We start from the raw sequence: 16,481 nt of genomic DNA, 5'->3' as shown, positions 1-16,481 counted from the left end.
CAAATGAGTAAAGTTTTAATTGTAATTTCTGTAAATTTAACTTTGAACAATGTGTAGTTTCAGTACCTAGAATTGTGAGGATATATAAGGACCCCGTTTTTGGTCACAAGACAGTCAGTCCACGGCCAAGTTTCAGACGAGAAACCTGTGTTGGTTAGAATAACAACAATGCATCAACTTAAAACTGAAATAAGTGTTACACCAAAAGGCCATGTGCTAAAAGCAATGACAGTGTCTCTTCAATTTATCTGAAAGACTGTGAACTGCATAGTTAGACTTTTACTGCTCTTAGATGTTCAACAGTAAACTATTATAGCAGTATGTGGATGTTCGCGTGCAACCTATTAATGAAGCTTATGGAAAGTTTAAACAATAGTGCACTGGCCATATAACTGTGTAATATTGGGGGTTGTGAACAATGAAATTAAAGTACTGTGAAATGCAATAGTGCATCTGTCGGCTACATCATTTACAGTAGACAGTACTGCACGTCCACCCTCTATTTTTTCAGCCAGTATCACAACACAGTGTGTCGACACCAAGGACAACAAGTGAAGAAACAAAGAAGGCAAACCATCACAGGGGGACTTTCACCTGGGCTTCTATGGAACATGCAGTTGTAATTAAAGGCACCATGACGGCTGTGGACTACATGAATAGCATTACACACTACCTACATCCCTTTATGCTCAAAATCTTGGGATGGCAATGGCATCTTCCAGCAGGATGAATGTTTGTTAAGGACAGAATCATGTGGCAGTGGTTCGAGGAGTATGACAGAGAACTCATGCTAACGTTTTATCATCAAATTCACTTATCTGAATCCATTGGAACACGGCTGGGATGCTACTGGTGCTGGCTCAATGCCCATAAACCAGCAGCCCGTAATTGACAGGAATGGCATGATCTTTGTGTAGACGTCTGGTGTTATATACTGCCGGAAACCTACAAATGATCTGTCAAATGCCGTGCAGAATTGCTGCTGTATTGATTTCAAAATGTGAAACAACATGCCATTAAGCAGGTGTTCATGATGTTTTAACTTGTCTTGTTACACCAGGCTGATGCTTATTTGCAGATATGCTGTCATCCAAACCCTGTCAATAATGGTTGCAGTGGACACTGGATCATATCAACTTAGATTTCACCAATTTCAGTGAAAAATCATTTCACCAATTTCAGTGAAAAACCAGAAAAATCACACAATTTTGGTCTCGCTTATGGGACTATCAACAACTCAGCTTTCTGGTGAGCGGTAAACATTACTCTCTCCATTGCTTATTTTATCATCTGGCTCGTTTAGTAGTTGCTTGTGCCACAACTGAACCAACATATGGTCACTAACATTACAAATGGCACACACCTGCAGCCCAGACAGGGCAGCTCCCCTGACCCAGGCGCCAATGTCTCCTCTGCTGTCCAGGGTGTACTCTGAGAGGCCAGTCAGAAAGCACTCCAGTACTTCCTCCATTAAAGTCCGGCTAGCTGTAATAAAGTGAGAATAAGTTGTTTTATCTAGTACACATTCTAATGGGCAGTCATGCAATCATTCATTCATTCAGTCATTCATCGTGTTCCGTAAATCCCATTGTGAAGGAGAGCAATGTGATGATACAAAATCAGGCAGAATAAATATGACACAAAAGTCCTGTAACTTTACTGAGCTGGAATTAAGTCTCTTGAAGTCTCATAATATTTCTTTTTGGACCATCATCCTGTCATTAATGGACTAGATGAACATTTCTTAATGTTGTCCTTAAAATTGTGCCTGTTGTTTTTGTGTTCTATGCACAGATCAAAAAAAAATTATGTTACTGTTTTTCTTTTATCCGGCTGTAAAATTTATCAACTTGCATACATTATTAAACAAATTTCTGGTGTTACTCGTGTCTTTGCTGTCAGCTTTGAGTAAAATTCAGGTATCATCTACATATCTTTTGTAGTATACTATGCTTTTTAAGCAGTGTCCCTAGCTGTTGAATAGTTCCTGTTCTAAGTGGTTTAAGAAAATGTGTGGTGTTGTGCCAGATATGGATGAGGCTATGGATAGTCCACCCTGGTTGTTGATACGAAGTGCATTCAAGTTCTAAGGCCTCCAATTTTTTTTCTCCGGACTGGAAAGAGATAGAAACATGCGCATTGTTTTAAAATGAGGCAGCGTTCATTGTCAATATGTCCCAGAGATGGCAGCACCGTACGGCAGATGGAATTTTCCCGCCAGCGGCGAGAATGAGAACTATTTTAAATACTTAAAATGGAGACGTTTTCCTTACTTGAACAGCATGCAATCATTCGTTTTCTGAATTTGCGTGGTGTGAAACCAATTGAAATTCATCGACAGTTGAAGGAGACATGTGGTGATGGAGTTATGGATGTGTCGAAAGTGCGTTCATGGGTGCAACAGTTTAATGAAGGCAGAACATCATGTGACAACAAACCAAAACAACCTCGGGCTCGCACAAGCCGGTCTGACGACACGATCGAGAAAGTGGAGAGAATTGTTTTGGGGGATCGCTGAATGACTGTTGAACAGATCGCCTCCAGAGTTGGCATTTCTGTGGGTTCTGTGCACACAATCCTGCATGACACCTGAAAATGCGAAAAGTGTCATCCAGGTGGGTGCCACGAATGCTGACGGACGACCACACGGCTGCCTGTGTGGCATCTTGCCGAGCAATGTTGACGCGCAACGACAGCATGAATGGGACTTTCTTTTTGTCAGTTGTGACAATGGATGAGACTTGGATGCCATTTTTCAACGCAGAAACAAAGCGCCAGTCAGCTCAATGGAAGCACGCAGATTCACCGCCACCAAAAAAATTTCGGGTAACCGCCAGTGCTGAAAAAATGATGGTGTCCATGTTCTGGGACAGCGAGGGCGTAATCCTTACCCACTGCATTCCATAGGGCACTACGGTAACAGGTGCACCCTACAAAAATGTTTTGAAGAACAAATTCCTTCCTGCACTGCAACAAAAACGTCCAGGAAGGGCTGCACGTGTGCTGTTTCACCAAGACAACGCACCCGCACATCGAGCTAACATTACGCAACAGTTTCTTCGTGATAACAACTTTGAAGTGATTCCTCATGCTCCCTACTCACCTGACCTGGCTCCTAGTGACTTTTGGCTTTTTCCAACAATGAAAGACACTCTCCGTGGCCGCACATTCACCAGCCGTGCTGCTATTGCCTCAGCGATTTTCCAGTGGTCAAAACAGACTCCTAAAGAAGCCTTTGCCGCTGCCACGGAATCATGGCGTCAGCGTTGTGAAAAATGTGTACGTCTGCAGGGCGATTACGTCGAGAAGTAACGCCAGTTTCATCGATTTCGGGTGAGTAGTTAATTAGAAAAAAAATCGGAGGCCTTAGAACTTGAATGCACCTCGTAAATGCTACCATTGAATGCAAAGTAGTAGTTGTTGAGGATTATTCCTAGTAACTCTTTAAATTCAATAATTTTTTGGGCTTTATTAAGTTGTTTTTTATTACTGCAGGGATACTAGAGTACAGAGTTACGATGTCTTGTGATATAAAATGGGCACCATATGGAATGTTTATTTCTTTTACTTCAGTGACTAGTTCGGTACTGTTTTTTTATAGTATACATTTTTCCATATGTGAAATACATTTTTAGGAACTGATTGAGCTTGTGAGATAGTTTGTATGCATGGCTGCTCATACTGTTAACAACATGCCTTACAGGACATCCTTTCTTGTGTAGCTTAGGTATGGATCTTAATAGTGGAATGATGTACCTTCACTCATGATGCATGTGAATTCAGAGAGCATGCGTCCATACAGTTTAAAGGCCTGCTTACATAGGCCACCTTGGTCAGCCCCATGGCACACTCTGGTGAGCTGCCAGAGAACAGCATTATTTCATCGGCTGCAAATGAGTGCTCCAGTATTTAACGAAGGAGAGTTAAGTCTGTTAAACAAGGGTTTAAAAAATATAACACAAAAGAAAACTTGTCAGACAAGATACTGCAGCAGCTCATACTGACAACAAAGACTGTAACAGATATTGTAAAACTAAACAGTAGCGAAATATCTGCCATGGGTTGCAAATTAAAAGGAAGTAGTGAAGTATGAAGATAAACATAAACATATACAAAAACAATACGCAGTATAAATAAAAAACTTACGAGAAACTCAGGCACTAACTTTAAAATCAGATAAAAGCCACACAATTGTCATTATGAAAGGAATAGAATACACAGAGCAAACTCTAAAACTCTTTGCACAAAACAATATAGTATAATTCAATAAAGATCCAACAAAACAGTTCCATAGCAAAATCAAAGGCCACTTAAGGAAAACATATTGCTTACTGACAGAATATGGAAAGAAATACATCATCTGTACTCTCCTTTATGATTCCAACCTAAGGTACGCAAGGAAGGCCGTTCTCTCACTGAGGAACTTGAAAAATTCAGCACAGGGCAAGAGAATGTAGAGGAACTCTGGTTCAAGTGTAAAATAATAGTTGATATGCACTGGATAGATATGTGCCAAGTACAATAGTTCATAATGGGAGGGAACCTCCTTGGTATACAGTCACTGTAAAAAAACTTCTAAGGAAACAGAGATTAATGTACAATATGTGTAAAACAAAGTGCAGGGCTATAGACAGAGAGATGTCAAATAAAACACATTTGGGTGTCAAGAGAGCAATGTGTGATGCCATCAGCGACTACTGTAGCAGAATATTGTCAAGTGATCCTTCACAGAACCCAAATAAATTCTGATATGTAAAGGCTGTTAGTGGCACCAAAGTTAGTGTCCAGTCCCTGGCGAATGGGACAAGAACTGAAATTGAGAGTAGCAGAGCAAAAGGTGAAATGCTGAACTCCATTTTCAAATGTTCCTTTACAAAGGAAAACCCAGGAGAATTGCCCCATTTAATCCTCTTACCACTGAAAAGAAGAATGAAATAAGTATTAGTGTCAGTGGTGTTGAGAAACAGCTGAAATTGTTAAAAGTTAAGAAAACTCCAGGCTTCAATGGAATACCTGTCAGATTCTATACTGAATTTGTGACTGAGTTAGCCCCTCTTCTAACTATGATCTAAAGTAGATCCCTCGAACAAAAAACCGTGCCCAGTTCTTCGAAAAAGGCATAGGTCACACGTGTCTACAAGAAGGATACTAGAAGTGATCCACAAAATTATTGTCCAATATCCTTGACATCAATTTGTTGAAGACTCTTAGAACATATTCTGAGCACGTCAGAGTCTTCGTCAGATGTAGAAGTAACTTCGAGTGTGTCCCAGAAAAGTGCATTGGGACCCCTGTTATTCATACTGTATGTTACTGACTTTGCAGACAATGTTAATAGCAAAATCAGACTTTTTGCAGAGTAGGCAGTTATCTATAATGAAATACTATCAAAAAGATAGTCTGATCTAGATAAGATTTCAACATTGTGCAGAAATTGGCAGCATGCTCTTAATGTTCAAAAATGTAAAATATTTCACTTCACAAAATGAAAAAAAGTAGTATCCTATGACTAAAATATCAATGAGTCACTGTTGGAATTGGCCAACTCACACAAATACCTGATTGCAACACTTTGTGGGGATATGAAATTGAATGATCACATAGGTTCAGTTGTGGATAAAGCAGGCGGTCGACTTTGGTTTATCTACATATACATACATATTCCACAATCCAGCATACGGTGCGTGGCGGAGGGTACCTCGTACCACAACTAGCATCTTCTCTCCCTGTTCCACTCCCAAACGGAACGAGGGAAAAATGACTGCCTATATGCCTCTGTACGAGCCCTAATCTCTCTTATCTCATCTTTGTGGTCTTTCCGCGAAATGTAAGTTGGCGGCAGTAAACTTGTCTGCAGTCAGCCTCAAATGCTGGTTCTCTAAATTTCCTCAGTAGCGATTCACAAAAAAAATGCCTCCTTTCCTCTAGAGGCTCCCACCTGAGTTCCTGAAGCATTTCCGTAACACTCGCGTGGTGATCAAACCTAACAGTTACAAATCTAGCAGCCCGCCTCTGAATTGCTTCTATGTCCTCCCTCAATCCGACCTGATAGGGATTCCAAACGCTCGAGCAGTACTCGAGAATAGGTCGTATTAGTGTTTTATACGCGGTCTCCTTTACAGATGAACCACATCCTCCCAAAATTCTACCAATGAACTGAAGACGACTATCCGCCTTCCCCACAACTGACATTACATGCTTGTCCCACTTCGTATCGCTCTGCAATGTTACGCCCAAATATTTAATCGACGTGACTGTGTCAAGCACTACACAATTAATGGAGTATTCAAACATTACAGGATTCTTTTTCCTATTCATCTACATTAATTTACATTTATCTATATTTAGAGTTAGCTGCCATTCTTTACACCAATCACAAATCCTGTCCAAGTCATCTTGTATCCTCCTACAGTCACTCAAAGACAACACCTTCCCGTACACCACAGCATCATCAGCAAACAGCCGCACATTGCTATCCACCCTATCCAAAAGATCATTTATGTAGATAGAAAACAACAGCGGACCTACCACACTTCCCTGGGGCACTCCAGATGGTACCCTCACCTCCGATGAACACTCACCATCAAGGACAACGTACTGGGTTCTATTACTTAAGAAGTCTTCGAGCTACTCTCATACTTGGGAACCAATCCCATATGCTCGTACCTTAGTTAGAAGTCTGCAGTGGGGCACAAGTCAAACGCTTTCCGGAAGTCAAGGAATATGGCATCCGTCTGATACCCTTCATCCATGGTTCACAAGATATCATGTGAAAAAAGGGCGAGTTGCGTATCGCAGGAGCTATGCTTTCTAAAGCCGTGCTGATGCATGGACAGCAACTTCTCTGTCTCAAGGAAATTCATTACATTCGAACTGGGAATATGTTCTAGAATCCTGCAACAAACCGCTGTTAAGGATATTGGTCTGTAATTTTGAGGATCCATCCTTCTACCCTTCTTATATACAGGCGTCACCTGCACTTTTTGCCAGTCGCTCGGGACTTTACGTTGGGCAAGAGATTCATGATAAATGAAAGCTAAGTAAGGAGCCAATGCAGTAGAGTACTCTCTGTAAAACTGAATTGGAATTCCATCAGGACCTGGCAATTTGAAACTTCCTGGCAGATTAAAACTGTGTGCCAGACCGAGTTTGAGTCTCGGTCCGGTACACAGTTTTAATCTGCCAGGAAGTTTCATATCAGCGCACACTCCGCTGCAAAGTGAAAATCTCATTCTGGAAACCTGGCGATTTATTTATTTTCAACCCATTCAGTTGCTTCACAACCCCAGGGATGTCTATCACTATGTCCTCCATACGGGAATCTGTATGAGACTCAAACGGCGGTATGTTTGTACGATCCTCCTGCGTGAAAGATTTCTCAAACGTTAAATTTAAAATTTCAGCTTTCGTTTTGCTGTCTTCCGTTGCCAGGCCAGACTGATCAGTGAGTGACTGGATGGAAGCCTTCAACCCGCTTACCAATTTTATGTAAGACCACAATATCCTTGGGTTTTCAGCAAGATCTTTTGCTAAGATATGACAGTGGTAGTGGTTGAATGCTTCGCGCATTCCTCTTTTTACAGCAGAACGAATCTCTACTAACTTTTGCCTGTCCTCATTCTCCCGATCTTTCTTGTACCGCGAGTGCAACTGCCTTTGCTTCCTGAGCATTCTCTGAATTGCGTTGTTAAACCACGGTGGGTCTTTTCCGCCCATAACCCACTTTTTTGGCACATACCTGTCCAATGCGTAATTTACAATGTGGTTAAAATTTGCACATAATTCTTCCACGTCCATCGTACCGGAAGTAAATGAAGTTGATTCATTTACTAAGTGTGAAGATGATAACTGCTTATCTGCTCTTTCCAGTAAGAATACTCTCCTAGCCTTCTTGACCGACTTTTTAACTTTCATAACCATAGTTGTAATGACAACATCATGATCACTAATTCCTGTCTCAACACTGACACTGTCAATGAGGTCTGGTCTGTTCATGGCTACCAGATCTAAAATATTTCCATTACGCATTGGCTGTTGATTTAGCTGCTCAAGACAGTTTTCGGATAATGTGTTCAAAAGTAATTCACACGACGGCTTGTCTGTACCACCTGTAATGAATCCATAGACATCCCAGTCTATACTAGGTAGGTTGAAGTCGCCTCCGACTAATATAGCATGATCCAGGTACTTCTGCGATACAGAATGTAGACTCCCTTGGAATGATTCTAGAACTGTCACGGTGGAACCTGGTGCCCGGTAATAATACCCCACAATTAACTTTATTTCCCCTAGCCCTGTCAAATGTGTCCAGATAACTTCACAATCACACTCTGCTTCAACCTCAGTAGACACAATATTTTTGTCAACTGCAATGAAGACACCACCTCCTACAGTGTCTAATCTGTCTTTCCAATGCACGTTCCAACCCTCACTAAATATTTCAGAGCTCCCTATCTCAGGGTTCAGCCAGGTCTCAGTCCCGAGAATAATTTGCGCGCCACACGCTTCCTGGAGGGCAGTAAATTCAGGAACTTTATTATTGGTAAAATGTTGGGGAAGTGCAATCAGTCTACAAAGCAGATTGCTCACAAATCACTCATGCAACCAGTTCTAGAATATTGGTCAAGTGCAAGGGACACATACTGGATAGAACTAACAGGGGATACTGAACATATACAAAGAAGGGCAGCACAAATGGTCGCAGATTTGTTTAATCCACGGGAGAGTGTCACAGGGAACGAGAAGTCTATTAACAAAGTTTCAATAAGCAGCTTTAACTCTTTCCTCTATGAATGTACTACAGCCCCATATGTATCAGGTACTCATGACTGCGCAGTTGAGCACCCCACAAACCAAACACTGTCATCACCCCATATGTATTGCTCACATATAGATCGTGAGGATAAGGTTAGAATAATTACAGCATGCACAGAGGCATTCAAACAATCATTCTTCCCATTCTCCATAAGTGAATGGAACAGGAAGAAACCCTGGTACAATGGGATGTATCCTCTGCTATGCACCTAATGGTGGTTTGTAGAGTATAGATGTAGATGTAGATGGAGTTAACAGTATGAACAGCCACACATGCAAAATACCTCACAAGCTCAATCAGTTCCTAAAAATTTATTACACACATGAAACAACATATAGTCATTGAAATAAAAGAAATCAAAATTCGAGATGGTGCCCATTTCATATCATTAGGCATCACAAACCCGTATTCCAATAGCCTTGTTAAAGAAACCATTGCAGTAATAAAGAACAACTGGCTAAAGAACAACTGGCTAAAGCACAAAGTGTTCACAAGCTGAAATTACTGAATTTATAGAGTTACTAGGAATAATGCTCAACAACAACTACTTTGTACTCATGGTAACATTTATCAAGAACCAGATGGAGTGACTACCCACAGCCTCATCCCTGGCACTATAGCAGACACTTTCTTAAGACGTATAAAACAGAAAATATTTAATACCCAGGAACACACTGTTCAAAAAAATATAGTATATTACAAAAGATATGTAGATGATATCTTAATGTAACTCAAAGGTAACAACAAAGACACCAATAACATCATAAATTTGTTTAATAATGTACACAACACAATATATTTCATAGCTGAATAAAAGAAAAACAGTGGCATTAATTTACTATATTTCTGCATAGAAAACAAAAATAACAGGCACAATTTTAAGATGGACAGAAAAAAAGAAACTCTAGCAACACAATCTGTGCTACATCATATCTCCCAGATGTACACATTAAAGCTGCATACCACATGATGATACACACAGAAAACAAAATCCCAATGAACAAAGAGTAAAGGGTTAAACATCACTAGGCAAAACTGCGGTGACCAATGACTTCCACAGCTCAATGATAAATAGTATGCACAGACAAATAAAGAAAGAGTGAAATTCCTGGTTCTTTACAAGGAACCAATAATACAATCAAATGTTTGGCTAGCATACCTTATGTAGGGAACATTTCTCAAAAAACAGCAAACCTACTTAAGTGACATAAAGTGAAAGTAGCTATCTCTACAAACAACAATACAAACTAGTCCACATCTTAAATACTAAAAAAGATAAATTCTCAGACTCAGGAATATAAAAAATAACACGTAGAACTTGCTCAAGCTACTACATAGGACAAAATGGCAGGACTTTCCAAATTAGAGAGACTGAGCACATCAGCTGTTACACACAAAAAATTTACAAATCAGCAATAGCAACACACATAAAAACACTGAACACCCTTTCCAAAACATAGAAAAAGATCTTAAGATACTCCACCACTTTCAAAAATATCATACAATGGTTCTAATGGAGGAACCTGAAATTCTTGTACACCACAAAAAGCAAAGAGAAAAAAATTCTCAGTGACAAACTAGATAGTGAATCAGTTAATTTCTTCAAATGTTTCTCCTACATATGACAGCTGTAACAATTTTCACAAATATGAACATTTGCTCGTAGTACCATAATACATTTGTAGCAAGATTTGTAAACAGTGTAAGTGATGATTTGTGTGTGCAATATTCTGTATAATGGAGGAGGCACAATACCTGTAAGTAGACAAACAAAATACCATTTCTAACATTAGCCTATAAAAATATACACAGATTCATTTTGTCCGATTTTCCGATTGCAGTCTAACTTCAAAAAGAAGCGAGAGAGGCAGAAAACCACACATGCAAACATCACCAAACATATTCATGTAAACAAATTCACAAATACACTCAAAAATGAGAATAAATTCTTGAAACTTATTGTGCTAAGAATAAAAAAAAAAAAATAAGTAAGTGGTGCAGTTTTCATTATTTAAATCACGAATGACATAGTTACAGGCTTTCCTGAAACATTTAATATGAGAAATGAAATTAAGAATACTATTTTTACATCTAGTGCTGTGACTGTGAATTGCAGAGTTTGTCCTACATTCACTCTTACTAATAACCACAATACCATTAGGGGATGCATGTATTGGCAAATATGTGTAAAAATCCCTGTCTCCCTGAAGCACACTTCTTGGGATAAAAACTTATTTGACAGTACGCTTGTTCGCCCACTGCTTGAAACTGCTCAGCAGTGTGGGATCCGTACCACATAGGGTTGATAGAAGATATAGAGAAGATCCAACGGAGAGCAGCGCGCTTCGTTACAGGATCATTTAGTAATCACGAAAGCATAACGGAGATGATAGATAAACTCCAGTGGAAGACTCTGCAGGAGAGACGCTCAGTAGCTCGGTACGGGCTTTTGTCAAAGTTTCGGGAACATACCTTCACCGAAGAGTCAAGCAGTATATTGCTCCCTCCTACGTATATCTCGCGAAGAGGCCATGAGGATAAAATCAGAGAGATTAGAGCCCACACAGAGGTATACTGACTATCCTTCTTTCCACGAACAATACGAGACTGGAATAGAAGGGAGAACCGATAGAGGTACTCAAGGTACCCTCCGCCACACACCGTCAGGTGGCTTGCGGAGTATGGATGTAGATGTAGATGTAGATGTAGTTGCAATGCCACAGCAGATTATGCTGTTGAGCAGAATTGAGTGAAAGCTCTGCACAATGAAAAAGATTTTTACGTGTAAAGCAGGCAAAACTGACTCTTTTGCTAATTTACACAACTACTGGTGTCACCTCACTTTACTATTCACCTGACGGGCCTTGTAGCCTAGAGGCAGGCGAAAATCCTAAACATAAAAACTAAACTAAACTCTTCCCGAAGAGGCAATGAAGGCCCAACATTACTGACCGGCTGCCATGTCATCCTCAGCCCACAAACATCACTGGATGCGGGTATGGAGGGTTATGTGGTCAGCACACTGCTCTTCCAGCCATATGTCAGTTTACAAGAGTGGAACCACTACTTCTCAGTCAAGTAACTCCTCAGTTTGCCTCAGAAGGATTGAGTGCACCCCGCTTGCCAACAGCATTCGCCAAACCCAAACGGTCACTCATCCAAGCGTAATCAAATCCCATACTGTCTTTAACCTGGTCTTCGCCGCTCAATGAGAAGAGAGTTCACAGGGAAATTTACAAAAGTGCATCGAAAAGCATAATGACCATGACTAAATACAACACCATAACAAATTTTGTGCTGTCATTATAATAAATTAGAAAAAGTTGAGCAAATACTTTTTGACTTGCCCCATATAATCTACATTACTCATCCATGGAACATACGCCACAACAGACTGGACAATTTCGTTATTGTTTCTGGTTGTATGTACACCATGTTTTGTTACAGCCAAAAATTTCCTACATCATACACATTTTTCTGATTCCGAGAGCTCATATTTTCTCTTTCAACTTACTGTTGTTCTCTATCCATCCCTTTTACAGAGTGTAATACATGCAACTTACTAAACCTCCTCAAGTATACTAGTGTATAATACTCACACGAATATTTTTACATGGCTGTCTCAGTCTCTTTACTATCTGTCAATACAATTTTCTTATGGATAATAAACTGTTTTTGTGTTTGTATTTGTATTTTTTATTGGTCCTGTTGTCTACATAGCAGCTTATGCATAAGACATTGGACAAGTCAAGTTATAAATATACAGGCTGAAAGTCATTTCAAGGCATACATATTTAAGGTTACAATAATACACTTTACACGTAAGTATTTATATAACACATTTCATAAATTTAAATATTCTTCAATGGAGTAAAAGCAGTGATGCTGTAAATACGACTTTAGAGATTTTCCAAATGTATTGACCAAAGTGAAAGCTTTTATGTTTTCAGGAAGTTTGTTATAAAGCTTAACTCCGATGTGAAAAGTACCTTTTTGGCACAGTGCTGTGCTGATTTGAGTCATATGTAAGTTTCTGTTTTGTCTGGTAAAGTGCTCATGTATATCACAGTTTTTTTGCAGTCTCCGGTCCTTGCCTATTACATTTAATTTAAAGACCAAAAGGGTTTCCATAATGTATACACATGGTAATGGAGGATATCTCCATTATCTTATATACAAGATGGCCGCGAGTGTAGAAGTGTGTGATTCTAACTTGAGAAATAGTTATAGTTATGCTGTTAAAAAGGGAGTTTGTAAGAATTGTAACACTGAAATAACAACTCTAAAAGAACGAATTGCTAGCTTACAATTCATAGTCAGTTCCTTAAGAAGCGATATTGACTCACTCAAGAAAGAAAATCAGGATCCACGATCGAAGCCAACACTAAGTGAAGCGATGCAAGACAAAAGTAATATATCATCCAAGTGGGTAACAGTGTCGTACAAAAATAGTGTTCCAACTACAAAAAGAACAACAAAGTCTGCTAAAACTGTCATATTTTTGGAAAAAAACAAATATCATGTTTTGCAAACAAGTGACTGTGATAACAACTCTCCAAATGATCATGAACTTGAAAAAGTCAATGAACTGAAAATGAATACCGTATTTTCAAATAATGTCAACAACAAAAACCGATCATCAGGGAAAAAGAGTAATGTACTATTACTAACAGACAGCCATGGCAGAAATCTATCCAGCATGCTCCGTGAGAAAAATCGCGACATCGCAGTGACTAGTGTAGTGAAACCGGGAGTGGGATGTAACAATGTTGTAGACATTAACTCTCAGACGAAATCATCATCATCATCATCATCATCATCATTTAAGACTGATTATGCCTTTCAGCGTTCAGTCTGGAGCATAGCCCCCCTTATACAGTTCGTCCATGATCCCCTATTCAGTGCTAATATTGGTGCCTCTTCTGATGTTAAACCTATTACTTCAAAATCATTCTTAACCGAATCCAGGTACCTTCTCCTCGGTCTGCTCCGACTCCTCCTACCCTCTACTGCTGAATCCATGAGTCTCTTGGGTAACCTTGCTTCTCCCATGCGTGTAACATGACCCCACCATCTAAGCCTGTTCGCCCTGACTGCTATATCCATAGAGTTCATTCCCAGTTTTTCTTTGATTTCCTCATTGTGGACACCCTCCTGCCATTGTTCCCATCTACTAGTACCTGCAATCATCCTAGCTACTTTCATATCTGTAACCTCAACCTTGTTGATAAGGTAACCTGAATCCACCCAGCTTTCACTCCCATACAACAAAGTTGGTTGAAAGATTGAACGGTGCACAGATAACTTAGTCTCGGTACTGACTTACTTCTTGCAGAAGAGAGTAGATCGTAGCTGAGCGCTCACTGCATTAGCTTTGCTACACCTCGCTTCCAGTTCTTTCACTATGTTGCCATCCTGTGAGAATATGCATCCTAAGTACTTGAAACCGTCCACCTGTTCCTCCTATTTGGCACTCAATCCATTTATACTTCTTTCCCACTGACATTACTTTCGTTTTGGAGATGCTAATCTTCATACCATAGTCCTTACATTTCTGATCTAGCTCTGAAATATTACTTTGCAAACTTTCAATCGAATCTGCCATCACAACTAAGTCATCCGCATATGCAAGACTGCTTATTTTGTGTTCACATGTCTTAATCTCACCCAGCCAGTCTATTGTTTTGAACATATGATCCATAAATAATATGAACAACAGTGGAGACAGGTTGCAGCCTTGTCTTACCCCTGAAACTACTCTGAACCATGAACTCAATTTACCGTCACCATGAACTCAATTTACCGTCAACTCTAACTGCTGCCTGACTATCCATGTAAAGACCTTTAATTGCTTGCAAAAGTTTGCCTCCTATTCCATAATCTTGTAGAACAGACAATAACTTCTTCCTAGGAACCCGGTCATATGCCTTTTCTAGATCTATAAAGCATAGATACAATTCCCTGTTCCACTCATAACACTTCTCCATTATTTGCCGTAAGCTAAAGATCTGGTCCTGACAACCTCTAAGAGGCCTAAACCGACACTGATTTTCATCCAATTGGTCCTCAACTAATACTCGCACTTTCCTTTCAACAATACCTGAGAAGATTTTACCCACAACGCTGATTAAAGAGATACCTCTGTAGTTGTTACAATCTTTTCTGTTTCCATGTTTAAAGATTGGTGTGATTACTGCTTTTGTCCAGTCTGATGGAACCTGTCCCGACTCCCACACCATTTCAATTATCCTGTGTAGCCATTTAAGACCTGACATTCCACTGTATTTGATGAGTTCCGACTTAATTTCATCCACCCTAGCCGCTTTATTACACTGCAATCTATTGATCATTTTTTCCACTTCCTCAAATGTGATCCTATTTCCATCATCATTCCTATCCCATTCTACCTCGAAATCTGAAACATTACTGATCGCAACTCTTCAAAATATTCCCTCCATCTGCCCAAGGCATCCACAGGATTCACCAGCAGTTTTCCTGACCTGTCCAAAATACTTGTCATTTCCTTCTTACCTCCCTTTCGAAGACTGCTAATTACACTCCAGAATGGTTTTCCAGCAGCTTGACCCATAGTCTCCAACCTGTTTCCAAAATCTTCCCACGATTTCTTCTTGGATGCTGCAATTATCTGTTTGGCTTTGTTTCTTTCTTCAACATAACTTTCTCTGTCTACCTGGGTTCTGGTATGTAGCCATTTTTGATACGCCTTCTTTTTCCTTTTACAGGCTGCCTTGACTGTATCATTCCACCAAGCTGTTTGCTTCATCCTACTTTTACACACTACTGTTCCAAGACATTCTTTAGCCACTTCTAGTACTGTGTCCCTGTACCTTGTCCATTCCTTTTCCAATGACTGTAATTGACTACATTCAACTAACTGGTACCTTTCTGAGATCGCTGTTATGTACTTGTGCCTGATTTCCTTACCCTGAAGTTTCTCCACTCTTATCCTCCTACATATGGACCTGACCTCCTGCACTTTCGGCCTCACAATCCCAATTTCACTGCAGATTAAATAATGATCAGTGTCATCAAAGAATCCCCTGAATACACGTGTGTCCCTCACAGCCTTCCTGAATTCCTAATCTGTTATTATCTAGTCAATGACAGATCTGGTTCCCCTGCCTTCCCAAGTATACCGGTGAATGTTCTTATGTTTAAAAAAGGAGTTTGTGATTACTAAGCCCATACTGGTACAGAAATCCAAGAGTTGTTTCCCGTTTCTGTTGGCCTCCATATCCTCTTCAAATTTACCCATAACCTTTTCATACCCTTCTGTTCGATTTTCAATCCTGGCGTTAAAATCACCCAGACGAAATTAATGCAAGAAATTGACTTTATCGTCTGTATAATGGGTTCAAACGATGTGGCAAAAAATGAAGCAGAGGTTTGCGTGAAAATGCCACAGAATTTTTTACAAGCTAATAAATGCAGAAACACAGTAGTTGCCACACTTCCTCATAGGCATGATCTGATTTATAGTTCATGTGTAAACAAAGAAATTCGGAAAACAAACATTAAAATAAGGAAACTGTGTTCTCAATACGCTAAGAGCGATGTACTGGATATAAGCAAGCTGCATCGAAATCTGCACACGAAGCATGGAATGCATTTGAACTATGAAGGGAAAAGGTTTGTTTGTGATCGT

General features: G+C 39.8%; 1 protein-coding gene across 1 annotated transcript in view; it reads right to left on the bottom strand.

Moving 5' to 3' along the window:
- The window catches only part of LOC126109664 (tubulin-specific chaperone D), a 199,273-nt gene that overhangs the window by 51,023 nt on the left and 131,769 nt on the right, over window positions 1-16,481 (bottom strand). The window contains exon 14 of the mRNA XM_049914709.1: window positions 1,364-1,485. Coding sequence (XP_049770666.1) covers window positions 1,364-1,485 — 122 coding nt within the window. The remainder of the gene's footprint in view (window positions 1-1,363; window positions 1,486-16,481) is intronic.

Source organism: Schistocerca cancellata, chromosome 12, assembly GCF_023864275.1.
Source record: "Schistocerca cancellata isolate TAMUIC-IGC-003103 chromosome 12, iqSchCanc2.1, whole genome shotgun sequence".
Classification (NCBI taxonomy): domain Eukaryota; kingdom Metazoa; phylum Arthropoda; class Insecta; order Orthoptera; family Acrididae; genus Schistocerca; species Schistocerca cancellata.
The sequence above is the reverse complement of the archived record's forward strand: the minus strand, read 5'-3'. Positions and strand labels throughout refer to the sequence as shown.